This window comes from Pseudophryne corroboree, chromosome 6, assembly GCF_028390025.1.
Source record: "Pseudophryne corroboree isolate aPseCor3 chromosome 6, aPseCor3.hap2, whole genome shotgun sequence".
Classification (NCBI taxonomy): Eukaryota; Metazoa; Chordata; class Amphibia; order Anura; family Myobatrachidae; genus Pseudophryne; species Pseudophryne corroboree.
In genome coordinates this window covers 499,488,514-499,501,943 of record NC_086449.1, presented here as the reverse complement: position 1 = coordinate 499,501,943, position 13,430 = coordinate 499,488,514, and the positions used below count along the sequence as shown (strand labels likewise).

The 13,430-nt window shown below is 49.4% G+C and overlaps 1 protein-coding gene across 1 annotated transcript in view; it reads left to right on the top strand.

Annotated features, from left to right (window-relative positions):
• Nucleotides 1–13,430, top strand: part of RPAP3 (RNA polymerase II associated protein 3) — a 255,507-nt gene that overhangs the window by 90,197 nt on the left and 151,880 nt on the right. The window contains exons 3-4 of the mRNA XM_063927361.1: nucleotides 512–655; nucleotides 7,963–8,088. Of these exons, the coding sequence (XP_063783431.1) occupies nucleotides 512–655; nucleotides 7,963–8,088 (270 nt within the window). The remainder of the gene's footprint in view (nucleotides 1–511; nucleotides 656–7,962; nucleotides 8,089–13,430) is intronic.

The window sequence follows — 13,430 nt, the reverse complement described above, 5'->3', positions numbered from 1 at the left end:
AGAATTACAAATCCAGAGTTACGAAAACCCCATACCTCTGCGAGGGTTGCAGCTTCTTCCCCGGCTGCCTAATGGTTTCAGCGTAGTATCACCGTACAATACACATTAGTTTGACTCAATGAGGATGAAGCAAAGCCTTTATGGTTTTGCAGTCTTCATTGCTGGTTATAGGTTAAGGCCATTTTGGGATGGTTGTACCCAGCAATGAAAAGTAAAGCTTTTCTTTTGCATAGCAAACTGCATTAAGCTTCCATCTCCATAGAAGTCTATAGGGGTGGGGAAAACTGGAGCTAACTAGGTGAGATGACACAAAACCAAATGATTGATGATCTAGGTAGACTAGGGGAATGGTAAAGAGAACTTGAGAATGGCATTTTTCCTGTGAAAACACTGGCGAAAAGTGTTTAACGACCCTTATAGCCATTTTTGATATAGACTTGGTAAATGAGATAGTTGTGGTAAGGTCAGACTGTGATATTCTTTAGAGAAATCTGAATATATTTTTGTACAGACGCTGCCACCTATTAGAAACAAAGACTACAGAAAAAAGAAAAAAAGCAGAAGCAAACCACCAGCTGACAAGAAGGCCTCTGAGGAGACCAAAAGACCCAAGCGGAAATTACTTGATTATGAATACTGGGACAAGCTGGATGTGGTGAGTGGAAGCCATAGTAATACATACATGCAGGTCTGCCATCAGAAATTGTTGGGCCCAGGACTGATAAAATAGGCAACTTTCCCACACCACCCTCAACTGAAATGTTGGGGTCCCCACCTAAACCTACTCGCCTCCACTACTAGTATGCTCCTTACCTTGAAAAAGATTAAAAGAGAGAAATGAAAGAAAAAATATATATAATGAAAAAGAAAAATAATGAAAAACATATAATAAAAAAATTCTATAAAAAAGCACATAAAAAGCTTCACCCTGGGGGGCGTGGCAAAGGTGCCATTGACGCAGGACCTAGGACATTCGTTCAACGGGTCTCCATGCGAGCAGTCTGCCCCAGAGGACTACTGCTTCTTATATTTAATTTTATTTTATATTTTATCTGGTGTATATGATACGAGAACTGCATGTAATTTCTCCGTCCTAGAGGATGCTGGGGACTCCAAAAGGACCATGGGGTATAGACGGGATCCGCAGGAGACATGGGCACTTTAAGACTTCAAATGGGTGTGAACTGGCTCCTCCCTCTATGCCCCTCCTCCAGACCTCAGTTGGATTCTGTGCCCAGAGGAGACTGGTCACACACTAGGGGAGCTCTACTGAGTTTCTCTAAAAAGACTTTTGTTAGGTTTTTTATTTTCAGGGATCGCTGCTGGCAACAGGCTCTTTGCATCGTGGGACTGAGGGGAGAGAAGCAGACCTACTTCTGTGAGTTGAAAGTCTCTGCTTCTTAGGCTACTGGACACCATTAGCTCCAGAGGGTCTAATCACTTGGGTCACCTAGCTGCTCGTCCCCCTCACAGAGCCTGAAGAAAGAAAACAGGTGAGTAGTCGAAGCAAAGAAGACTTCAGAGAAGGCGGCAGAAGACTTCAGTCTTCCTGAAGTACCGCGCAGCGCGCCATTGCTCCCACACACACAGGCACTACACGGGTGCAGGGCGCAGGGGGGGCGCCCTAGGCAGCAATAAAAACCTCAAAAATAAGTACTGTCATGTATATACAGTGCGGAGGCACTGTTAGGAGACCCCCGCCAGTATATAAAAAAAAAAAAAAAATGCGGGACATAAGCGCGCCATGTGGGGGGCGTGGGCTTCGTCCTCCAGCTCTGACCAGCGTCATTTTCTCTCCACAGCTTGCTGCAGAGACGCTGCTCCTGGCCCTTCACTGCTGTCACAAGTAACAGGGTGTTAAAAACAAGGGGGGGGGGGGGACGAAAATTTGGTGTTGGTTATTATTATTATTATTCTAATACAGCGCTTATAGGTCTGGGGCATTGTTTAATTCTTCAGACCGGTGGGGCGCTGGGTGTGAGCTGGCAAACTCCCTCTCTGTCTCTCTGAAAGGCCTTACTGTGGGTCTGTCCCCTTTAGCCCAGTGTGTTTGGGGGTGTCGGTACGCGTGTGTCGGCATGTCAGAAGCTGAATGCTCTTCCCAGGAGGAGGCTCGCGTGGGGGCTGAACAGAATGAGGGAGTGACTCCGTCGGCACCGCCGACTGCTGATTGGGTTGAGATGTGGAGTGTTTTAAATAAAAGTGTGACATTGTTGCATAAGAGGTTGGACAAATTGGAGTCTCAGAACCAAGCATGGAGACAATCCATGGGAGAGGTGGTGCCAACACACTCAGACCCCCTCGGGGTCCCAAAAACGTCCATTTACCCAGATAGCAGACACTGATACCGACACTGATTCCGACTCCAGTGTCGACTATAATGATGCAAAGTTGCATCCTAGGGTGGCTAAGGGTATTCAATACATGATTGGCGATAAAAGACGTGTTACATATCACGGAAGACCCCGCTGTCCCTGAGTCAAGGGTCTGTATGTTTAAGGGGAAGAAACCGGAGGTAACGTTTTCTCCCTCTCATGAACTGAACGCTTTTTTTGAAAGGGCCTGGGAAACTCCAGACAAGAGGTGGCAGATTCCCAGGAGAATTGCTATGGCATATCCGTTTCCTTCTCAGGATAGGGTTAGATGGGAGTCAACACCCACGGTAGACAAAGCTCTAGCGCAATTGTCTAAGAAGGTGGCGCTACCGTCCCCTGAAATGGCGGCCCTTAAGGATCCTGCTGATCGTAGGCAGGAAGCTACCTTGAAATCTATTTATGCCACGACGGGGACGCTGCTCAGTCCGGCCGTGGCATCGGCTTGGGTGAGTAACGCGATTGAAAAGTTGGCAGATACCTTGTCATCTGAAATGGACACCCTGGATAGGGATAGCGTGCTTTTGACACTAGGTCATATCAGAGACGCTGCAGTCTATCTAAAGGAGACTGCGAGAGATATTGGCCTCTTGGGATCAAGGGCCAATGCCATGGCAATCTCGGCTAGGAGGGCGTTGTGGACTCATCAATGGAATGGTGATGCTGATTCTAAGAAGGCTATGGAGGCTCTGCCCTATAAGGGTGGAGTTTTGTTTGGTGAAGACCTCGCGGTCCTGGTTTCTACAGCTACCGCGGGTAAGTCCTCTTTTCTGCCTTTTGTTCCTCCACAGCAAAAGAAAACGCCTCAATACCAGATGCAGTCCTTTCGGTCGCAGAAATTCCGGAAAGGACGTGGGTCATCCTTCCTTGCGGCAAAAGGTAAAGGAAAAGGAAAAAGATCGCCGGCTGTGGCAGGCTCCCAGGAGCAGAAGTCCTCCCCGGCTTCTTCCAAGTCCACCGCATGACACTGGGGCTCCCCTGCGGGAGTCCGCACCGGTGGGGGCGCGTCTTCAGCACTTCAGTCAGGTCTGGGTTCTCTCGGGCCTGGATCCTTGGGTGTTGGAAATTGTGACCCAAGGATACAAACTGGAGTTTCAAGACGTACCTCCACACCGATTTTTAAAATCGGCCTTGCCAGCTTCTCTTCCGGAAAGAGAGGTAGTGTGTGCGGCAATACAAAAGCTGTGTCAGCAGCGAGTCATTGTCGAGGTACCCCCGTCACAACGGGGAGAAGGGTTTTATTCAAGCCTGTTTGTGGTCCCGAAGCCGGATGGCTCGGTCAGACCGATTCTGAACTTAAAATCCCTCAATCTATATTTGAAAAGTTTCAAATTCAAGATGGAAGCTCTCCGAGCAGTGATCTCCAGTCTGGAGGGGGGGGATTTTATGGTGTCAGTCGACATAAAGGATGCTTACCTACATGTCCCCATTTATCCTCCTCATCAGGCGTACCTGAGGTTCGCTGTTCAGGATTGTCACTACCAATTTCAGACATTGCCGTTTGGTCTTTCCACGGCCCCGCAGATTTTTACCAAGGTAATGGCGGAAATGATGGTGCTCCTGCGCAAGCAAGGTGTCACAATTATCCTGTACTTGGACGATCTCCTGATAAAGGTGAGATCACAGGAGCAGTTAAGAAAAAACGTTGCGCTCTCCCTGACGGTTCTGCAGCAACATGGCTGGCTCCTAAATGTGCCAAAATCACAGTTGATTCCGACAACACTGCTGTCGTTCTTGGTCATGATTCTGGACACGGATCTACAGAGAGTTTTTCTTCCATTGGAAATAGCTCTGGAAATCCAGAACATGGTCAAGGAACTTCAGAAACCGGCCATAGTGTCGATTTCATCAATGCACTCGAGTGCTGGGGAAAATGGTGGCGGCCTACGAGGCCATTCCGTTTGGCAGGTTTCATGCCAGGACTTTTCAGTGGGACCTGTTGGACAAGTGGTCTGGGTCCCATCTACACATGCACCAGAGGATAAGCCTATCCCCCAGGGCCAGGATTTCTCTCCTGTGGTGGCTCCAAAGTTCTCACCTTCTAGAGGGTCGCAGGTTCGGGATCCAGAATTGGGTCCTGGTAACCACGGATGCGAGTCTCCGAGGTTGGGGAACAGTCACACGGGGAAAATTTCCAGGGAAAATGGTCAAGCCAAGAAGCTTGTCTGCACATAAACATTCTGGAATTAAGGGCCATTTACAACGGCCTCCTACAAGCAGAGCATCTCCTTTGCCGCCTACCCATCCTGATTCAGTCGGACAACATAACAGCGGTGGCGCACATAAACCACCAGGGCGGAACAAGGAGCAGAGCAGGCGATGGCGGAGGCCACAAGGATTCTTCGCTGGGCGGAAAAACATGCAAGCGCTCTGTCAGCGTTCTTCATTACAGGCGTGGACAGCTGGGAAGCAGACTTCCTCAGCAGACACGATCTCCATCCAGGAGAATGGGGTCTTCATCAAGAGGTCTTTGCAGAAGTGACAAGTCATTGGGGACTGCCTCAAATAGACATGATGGCGTCTCGCCTCAACAAGAAGCTTCAGACATATTGTTCCAGGTCGAGGGACCCTCAAGCAATAGCAGTGGACGCGCTGGTGACACTGTGGGTGTTTCAGTCGGTCTATGTGTTCCCTTCACTTCCACTCATCCCAAAGGTGTTAAGGATCATAAGAAGAACGAGGGTTTAGGCAATACTCATTGTTCCAGATTGGCCACGGAGGGCCTGGTATCCGGATCTTCAGGAATTACTCATAGGAGATCCCTGGCCTCTTCCTCTGAGAGAGGATCTATTACAGCAAGGACCGTGCGTGTTCCAAGACTTACCGCGGTTGCGTTTGACGGCATGGCGGTTGAACGCCAAATCCTAGCTCGAAAGGGTATTCCCGGAGAGGTCATTCCGACTCTAGTGAAAGCTAGGAAGGAGGTAACGGCGCAGCATTACCACCGTATTTGGAAAAAATGTGTCTTGGTGAGAATCCAAGATGGCGCCTACGGAAGAATTTCAGCTGGGTCGTTTTCTCCATTTTTTGCAAGCAGGTGTGGATGCGGGCCTAAAGTTAGGCTCCATTAAAGTGCAGATTTCGGCCTTATCTATTTTCTTTCAAAAGGAATTGACCTCGCTTCCAGAAGTACAGACTTTCGTGAAAGGGGTACTGCACATCCAACCTCCATTTGTGCCCCCGGTGGCTCCATGGGACCTTAACGTGGTGTTACGGTTCCTGACGTCACATTGGTTTGAACCTTTACAAAAGGTTAAGTTGAAATTTCTCACTTGGAAAGTGGTCATGCTATTGGCCTTGGCGTCCGCAAGGCGGGTGTCAGAGTTGGCGGCTTTGTCTCACAAAAGCCCCTACTTGGTTTTCCATGGTGATAGAGCGGAATTGAGGACTCGTCAACAATTTCTCCCAAAGGTGGTTTCTTCGTTTCACATGAACCAACCTATTGTGGTACCTGTGGCTACTGAAGCCTTGGCTGATTCTAAGTCGCTCTATGTGGTCAGAGCTTTGAAAATTTATGTAGCCAGAACGGCTCAGATTAGGAAAACAGAGGCGCTGTTTGTCCTGTATGCTTCCAACAAGGTTGGGGCTCCTGCTTCTAAGCAGACTATTGCACGCTGGATCTGTAATACGATTCAGCATGCCCATTCTGCGGCTGGATTGCCGTTACCGAATTCGGTGAAGGCACGTTCCACTAGGAAGGTGAGCTCGTCTTGGGCGGCTGCCCGGGGTGTCTCGGCATTACAACTTTGCCGAGCAGCTGCTTAGTCGGGTTCAAACACTTTTGCAAAATTCTACAAGTTTGATACCCTGGCTGATGAGGACCTCATGTTTGCTCAATCGGTGCTGCAGAGTTATCCGCACTCTCCCGCCCGGTCTGGAGCTTTGGTATAAACCCCAATGGTCCTTTTGGAGTCCCCAGCATCCTCTAGGACGAATGAGAAAATAGGATTTTAATACCTACCGGTAAATCCTTTTCTCTTAGTCCGTAGAGGATGCTGGGCGCCTGTCCCAGTGCGGACTCTATCTGCAGTACATGTTAATGGTTATTGCTTATGTTACACAATGGTTGTGTTTTGGTTAAGGTCAGTCTGTTGCTGATCGTTTTGGTTCACGCTGTTAACTGGTTGTAGTTACAGGCCATGTTGTACAGTGTGTGGTGGTGTGAGCTGGTAGGTATCTCACTCTTAGTTTAACAAAATCCTTTTCCTCGAAATGTCCGTCTCCTCTTGGCACAGTTCCTATAACTGAGGTCTGGAGGAGGGGCATAGAGGGAGGTGCCAGTTCACACCTATTTAAGGTCTTAAAGTGCCCATGTCTCCTGCGGATCCCGTCTATACCCCATGGTCCTTTTGGAGTCCCCAGCATCCTCTACGGACTAAGAGAAAAGGATTTACCGGTAGGTATTAAAATCCTATTTTCGCTGTACATGTTCATGTTATAGTGACAATAAATTATTCTTATCTTATCTTATCTTACACCACTGATGTGTTGGCACACACTAACCACTGGGTACCAGATCCATATCTCTGCACTGTGGCTGTCTGGAACTGTGCTCACACAGATAGTGGGAGCTTGAGCCTTGACTTCCGGGTTTCAGGAGCCTGTCTGGTGGTCAATGAGATCCAGCAGCCGGCCATAAGTGAAGGGCACAGGCGCCAGGGGGTCTTCTCCGATGCTGCTCTTGCCTGGCCTCCATGGTAGCTGGACAAGTAGGAGTAATAATAATGTGGCCTGGATAGGAGCCAGGGACAGGGCCCCATCTCTGTCTGAGCCTGGGACTCCAGCTCCGGCACTTCCCCCTACCTTCCACCCCCAACCCCCGTCCTCTGATGGCAGCCCTGCATACATATATAGTTGCAGTACTGCCCTAAATATTGAAGATGGCTTTCTGTTGGATGCAAAATGTAGCATGATCTCAACATGTCTGTCGTGACAATAATTATTAAGTTATGTAATTTGTCATAACACTACATTTTTTTTAAAAGGTGATGACAGACTGAACTCTGAATGTGTCTTTGATTTATGGAATGGGATCAATTATAATTTAAGCAACAAAGGACAAAATGCCATCCAGCTCTGTTCATTCAGCAAATCATTTAGTGATTTTTTTGCTGTCATACTTTTTTTGAATGTTCATATAACAGCTTAAGTAGCTGACTACTAGTAGATACTGTATAATTCTGTATTTACAGCAGTGTGTGCCACTGCAGACTTAATAACTTACCTGAAAGTGACAGATATAATGGAATTTATCAAACTGTTTTATTTTACCTTTCACATCTACAGCACAGAGTTTAAAAGAGTATTGACGGCCTTGTGCTTCTTAAATATACTCTAACTTTGCTTTTGTAAGAGTGCCTACTGCTCCTTAACATAGGATGTTTCTAGACATGGCAAGTTTAAACATTTCTAAGTCTGAACGTTTCGAAAAACTCAATTCAAAGGTTATTGCCGTTTTGGAGAAGGCTATCGATTAAATTGACTGGAATAAACTGATATTTTGATATTAAGTGCTAGCTTTCTATATTTTGATATTAATATCACCACATCATGATTTGTATGAATGTGTTATATGTCTGATTTGACACAGGACAAAGCATTGCAGGAGCTTGATAAAGAGGACAATACTAATGAATCCATGTCCACAGAGTCTGATTCTGAAGATGAATATGGAATAACTATTAATACAGAAAAGGCTCTGGCAGAGAAAGAAAAGGTAAGAATGCTTTGCCTGGTCCTTAGCTAAGTTGCCATTAGTGCCACTTTATGTTTCTCTTACGTCCTAGAGGATGCTGGGGTCCATATTAGTACCATGGGGTATAGACTGGTCCACCAGGAGCCATTGGCACTTTAAGAGTTTAATAGTGTGGGCTGGCTCCTCCCTCTATGCCCCTCCTACCAGACTCAGTTTAGAAAATGTGCCCGGAGGAGCCGGTCACAGCAAGGGGAGCTCTACAGAGTTCTCTTAGGTTAAGTTTAGTTTTCTTTATTTCAGAGTTTGTTTTTTTACAGGGAGGCTGCTGGCGACAGCCTCCCTGCAGCGTGGGACTGAGGGAAGGGAGCAGTGTCCGCCCTGCGGGGTCTTGAGCCACTGCCCTCCGCTAACTGGACGTTGAGCTCCAGAGGGGTCTGATCGTGCCCCGCCGCAGGGGAACACTCGCCCCGGCAGCCAGCCGCCACCCCCTCAGGATGCTGAAAATTGGCGAGTGAGTCACTGTCCCCCCTTGCAAGCGGGGAGAGAGTGTGAATGTAGGCGGCTAGTGGGTAGGTCCTGGAAGGCTCAGCGGTACTGCTGTGCGGCGCTGGGGGGGGGGGGGGTCGCCCTGGGCCAGCTCCGGACCCAAAACTGACCACAAGCAGCCTGTCTGGGTCTAAGGATCCAAGCCAGCTTGAACTCCTCCGGCCAGTATAATCTGCATAGAGCGGGAAGACAGCGCCATTGAGGGGGCGGAGCTACTCCTCAGAGCGGACCCAGCAGCGTTCAGCGCCATTTTCCAGCCCGCAGCTCACTGCCAGTGGATGCCAGATCCCTCCTGCTCAACTCCAGCTATCTGTACGGTACCAGGGGGTTGTAGAAGGGGGAGGGGAACTGTGTTAAGGCTGTGTCACCTATTAGGGACACAGTCAGCGTGGGTTTAGGGTTTCCCTATACTCTTAACAGCGCTATGTGTGGGTTGGCTCCAATCTCTATGTCTCTCTGCCATTCTTGGGGGGGAAACTCTGTCTGCCCAGTACCCTGTGTGTTTGTGGGGTGTTTGAGGTTGTGTGTCAACATGTCTAGGGACACTGTTTCATATTCTGCAGAGGAGTTGTCTTCCCAGGAAGACTCCATTCCATGTAATCAGGATTGCACTGTTTTAGCGCAGATCCCAGCTAGAGAGCCAGAATGGTTAGTCTCTCTGAGGGGGACTATTTCTCAGATTTCTGATAGGGTAGCCAGGACTGAGCATGCCACTCAGGTCCTCCAGTCCTCTATGGTGGTATGGTCTGATACTGCCTCCTCGGGGTCCCCTGCGGTACATTCTCAAAAACGTGCGCTGGCAATTATGCAGGAGGACACGGACACCGACTATGACGCAGCAGACGGTGATGGGGATGTGTTGATGGGGACAGCATCACTTGCCAAGGGGGTGCAGTTGATGATTGAGGCTGTTAGGGTTGTTTTACACATTTCGGACACGACTCCGGAACAGGTGGAGGAGGTCTTTTTTACAGATAATAAGAAGCCCCCCCTTGACCTTCCCGGCATCCAAAGAATTGAATGCTATCTTTAAAAAGGCATGGGAAACTCTGGAAAAGAAATTCCAGATTCCCAAGAGGGTCTTGGTAGCTTTTCCCTTCCCAGAGGAGGATAGGAAGAGATGGGAGTCCCCACCGATAGTCGACGCCTCTGTCTCAAGGCTGTCCAAACAGGTGGTATTACCGGTCTCGGGATCTACCGCGTTAAAAGACCCGACAGATCGCAAGGTGGATGCTACGCTGAAATCCATTTACACGGCTTCAGGGGCTATATTGCGGCCTACTTTTGCCTGTGCTTGGATTGCTAAAGCTATTGCCAGGTGGCAATCACTCTGCAGGAGGAATCGACTACGCTGGACAAAGGTGACGTTGATTTATTTTTACATAATATTCAGGTTTCTGCAGGGTTCCTGGTGGATTCCGTGAAGGACCTGGGTTCCATGGCTGCGGGGATCTCCTCCATGTCCGTCTCGGCTCGCAGAGGTCTCTGGCTGCGCAACTGGTCTGCGGACGCGGAATCCAGTAAGTGTGTGGAAGGCCTACCATACAAGGGTCAGGCTCTCTTTGGGGAGGCGCTGGATGCATGGATTGCCACGGCTACCGCGGGTAAGTCTCCTTTTCTCCCCTCAGCTGCGTTGGCTACGAAGAAGCCCTTTTCGTCTACCACGTCACAGTCCTTTCGGCCCGCGAGGCCTAGAAAGAATAAGCCTTCGAACACCTTCTTCAGAGGTGGTCGTGCCAAAGGAAAGAAACCTGCTCCTGCAGGTTTCCAGACCCAGAAGCCCGCTTCTGATACCCCTAAGTCCTCCGCATGACGGTGGACAACTAGGCCTGGAGGATGGTCAGGTGGGGGCAAGACTTCGGCAGTTCAGCCAGAGGGTACAGACTGGAGTTTGAAGATCCCCCGCCTCACCGTTTCTTCAAGTCAGGCTTGCCAGCCCTGCTGGCAGACAGGACAATTCTTCTGGAGGCCATCAGAAAATTGGTGGTGTCAGAGGTCATTGTTCCGGTCCCACTTCAGCAGTGGAACAAGGGTTATTATTCAAACCTTTTTGTGGTACCAAAACCGGGTGTTTCGGTACGGCCTATTCTAAACTTAAAATCTTTGAACCCTTATCTCAGGGAGTTCAAATTCAAGATGGAATCTCTGAGAGCTGTCATCTCAGGACTGTCGGAGGGGGAGTTCCTGGTGCCCCTGGACATCATGGATGTTTACCTCCACATTCCCCTCAGGCATATCTCAGGTTTGCGCTGATGGACGATCACTATCAGTTCCAGGCGCTGCCGTTTGGCCTCTCCACAGCACCAAGGATCTTCAACAAGGTGATGGTGGAGATGATGGTTCTCCTCCGCAAACGGGGTGAACATAATTCCATATCTGGATGATCTCCTGATCAAGGCGTCGTCCAGGGAGAGGTTGTTGCGTTCCATCGCACTCACGACACGGCTGCTCAGGAGGCACGGTTGGATCCTGAACCTTCCAAAGTCTCATCTGGAGCCGACAAGGCAGCTGTCTTTCCTGGGAATGATCCTCGACACGGAAGTGCAGAGGGTATTTCTCCCGGTGGAGAAAGTGTTGGTGATTCAAGCAATGGTCCGGGATGTCCTAAAGCCTGTCCGGGTATCAATTTATCAATGCATACGCCTTCTGGGGAAGATGGTTGCTGCCTACGAACTCTGCAGTATGGCAGGTTTCATGCTAGACCCTTTCAGCTGGACCTATTGGACCAGTTGCCGGGCTCTCACCTACACATGCACAAGAGGATACGCCTGTCTCTGAAAGCCAAAATTTCACTCCTCTGGTGGCTGCAACTTCCACACCTTCTGGAAGGGAGAAGGTTCAGAATTCAAGACCGGATCCTTCTAACCACAGATGCAAGTCTAAGAGGTTGGGGGGCAGTCGCTGTGGGGGATACATTTCAGGGACGATGGTCGGATCAAGAGTCACTTCTCCCAATAAACATCCTGGAACTCAGGGCTGTTTACAACGCGCTTCTCAAGCAGCACACCTTCTACAGGTTCGGCTGTTCAGGTGCAGTCGGACAATGTGACCACAGTGGCCTACATAAACCGACAAGGCGGAACAAAGAGCAGGGCTGTCAGAGGTGCCAAAAATCCTCATCTGGGCAGAAAGGCACGCTGTCGGCAATCTTCATTTCGGGCGTAGACAACTGGGAAGCAGACTCCCTCAGCAGACACGATCTCCATCCAGGGGAATGGGGCCTCCATCCGGAGGTGTTCGAGGTGGTAACCGGTTGGTGGGGGGTTCCCTACATAGACATGATGGCCTCACGCCTCAACAAGAAGCTACGGAGGTACTGTTCCAGGTCAAGAGATCCACAGGCAGTGGCGGTGGACGCACTGGTAACACCGTGGGTGTTAAAGTCAGTGTATGTGTTCCCTCCACTTCCTCTGATACCAAAGGTTCTTCAGCTCGTAAGAAGAACAAAGGTTCTGGCAATCCTCATTGCTCCGGACTGGCCAAGGAGGGCTTGGTACGCGGATCTGCTGGATCTTCTGCTGGAAGATCCACGGCCTTTACCTCTTCGGGAGGATCTGCTTCCGTTCGCTTATCAAGACTTACCGCGGTTACGTTTGACGGCATGGCGGTTGAACGCCAGATCTTAGCTCGGAAAGGTATCCCGAGTGAGGTCATTCCTACCCTGATACAGGCCAGGAAGGGGGTAACGTCTAACGTTACCATCACATTTGGAAGAAATATGTTTCTTGGTGTGAGGCCAAGAAGTTTCCGGCGGTGGAGTTTCAACTTGGATGTTTTCTCCTTTTCCTGCAAGCAGGGGTGGATATGGGACTGAGACTGGGCTCCATCAAGATCCAGATCTCTGCTTCATCCATCTTCTTCCTTCCTGAGGTTCAGACCTTTTTGAAAGGGGTTCTGCACATCCAGCCACCCTTTGTGGCGCCTACGGCTCCATGGGATCTTGATGTGGTGTTCCTGCAATCTGCTTGGTTTGAGCCTCTACAGGATTCTGACTTCAAGTTTCTCACGTGGAAGGCGGTCACCTTGTTGGCCTTGGCTTCTGCACGACGCGTGTCGGAATTGGGGGCTTTATCTTGTAAAAGCTCCTATCTGATCTACCATGAAGACAGGGCGGAACTTATGACTCGTCCACAGTTCCTACCTAAGGTTGTGTCGGCTTTCCACATCAACCAACCTATTGTGGTGCCAGTGGCTACTGACTCCTCAATTACTTCAAAGGCCTTGGATGTAGTTAGGACTTTGAAGATTTACATGAAGAGGACGGCTCATCATAGGAAAAGTGACTCACTGTTTGTCCTCTATGATCCAAAGAAAATTGGATGTCCTGCTTCTAAGCAGTCGATTTCCCGCTGGATCAGGTTCACTATCCAGCAAGCTTATTCTACGGCAGGATTGCAGTGTCCGAGATCTGTAAAGGCCCACTGTACTCGTAAAGTGGCTGCCCAGGGTGTCTCGGCAGTACAACTCTGCCGAGCAGCTACTTGGTCTGGGTCGAACACGTTTGTCAAATTTTACAAGTTCGATACTTTGGCCTCTGATGACCTCAAGTTTGGTCAAGCAGTGTTGCAGGAGCCTCCGCGCTCTCCCTCTCATACTGGGAGCTTTGGTACATCCCCATGGTACTAATATGGACCCCAGCATCCTCTAGGACGTAAGAGAAAATAGGATTTTGGTTACCTACCGGTAAATCCTTTTCTTGTAGTCCGTAGAGGATGCTGGGCGCCCGCCCAGAGCTTCGTTTTCCTGCATTGGTTTTATGGTTCAGTGTTACCTGGTTCCTAGGTAAGTTCTGCGTTATTTACTGTTTCAGCTGTTGC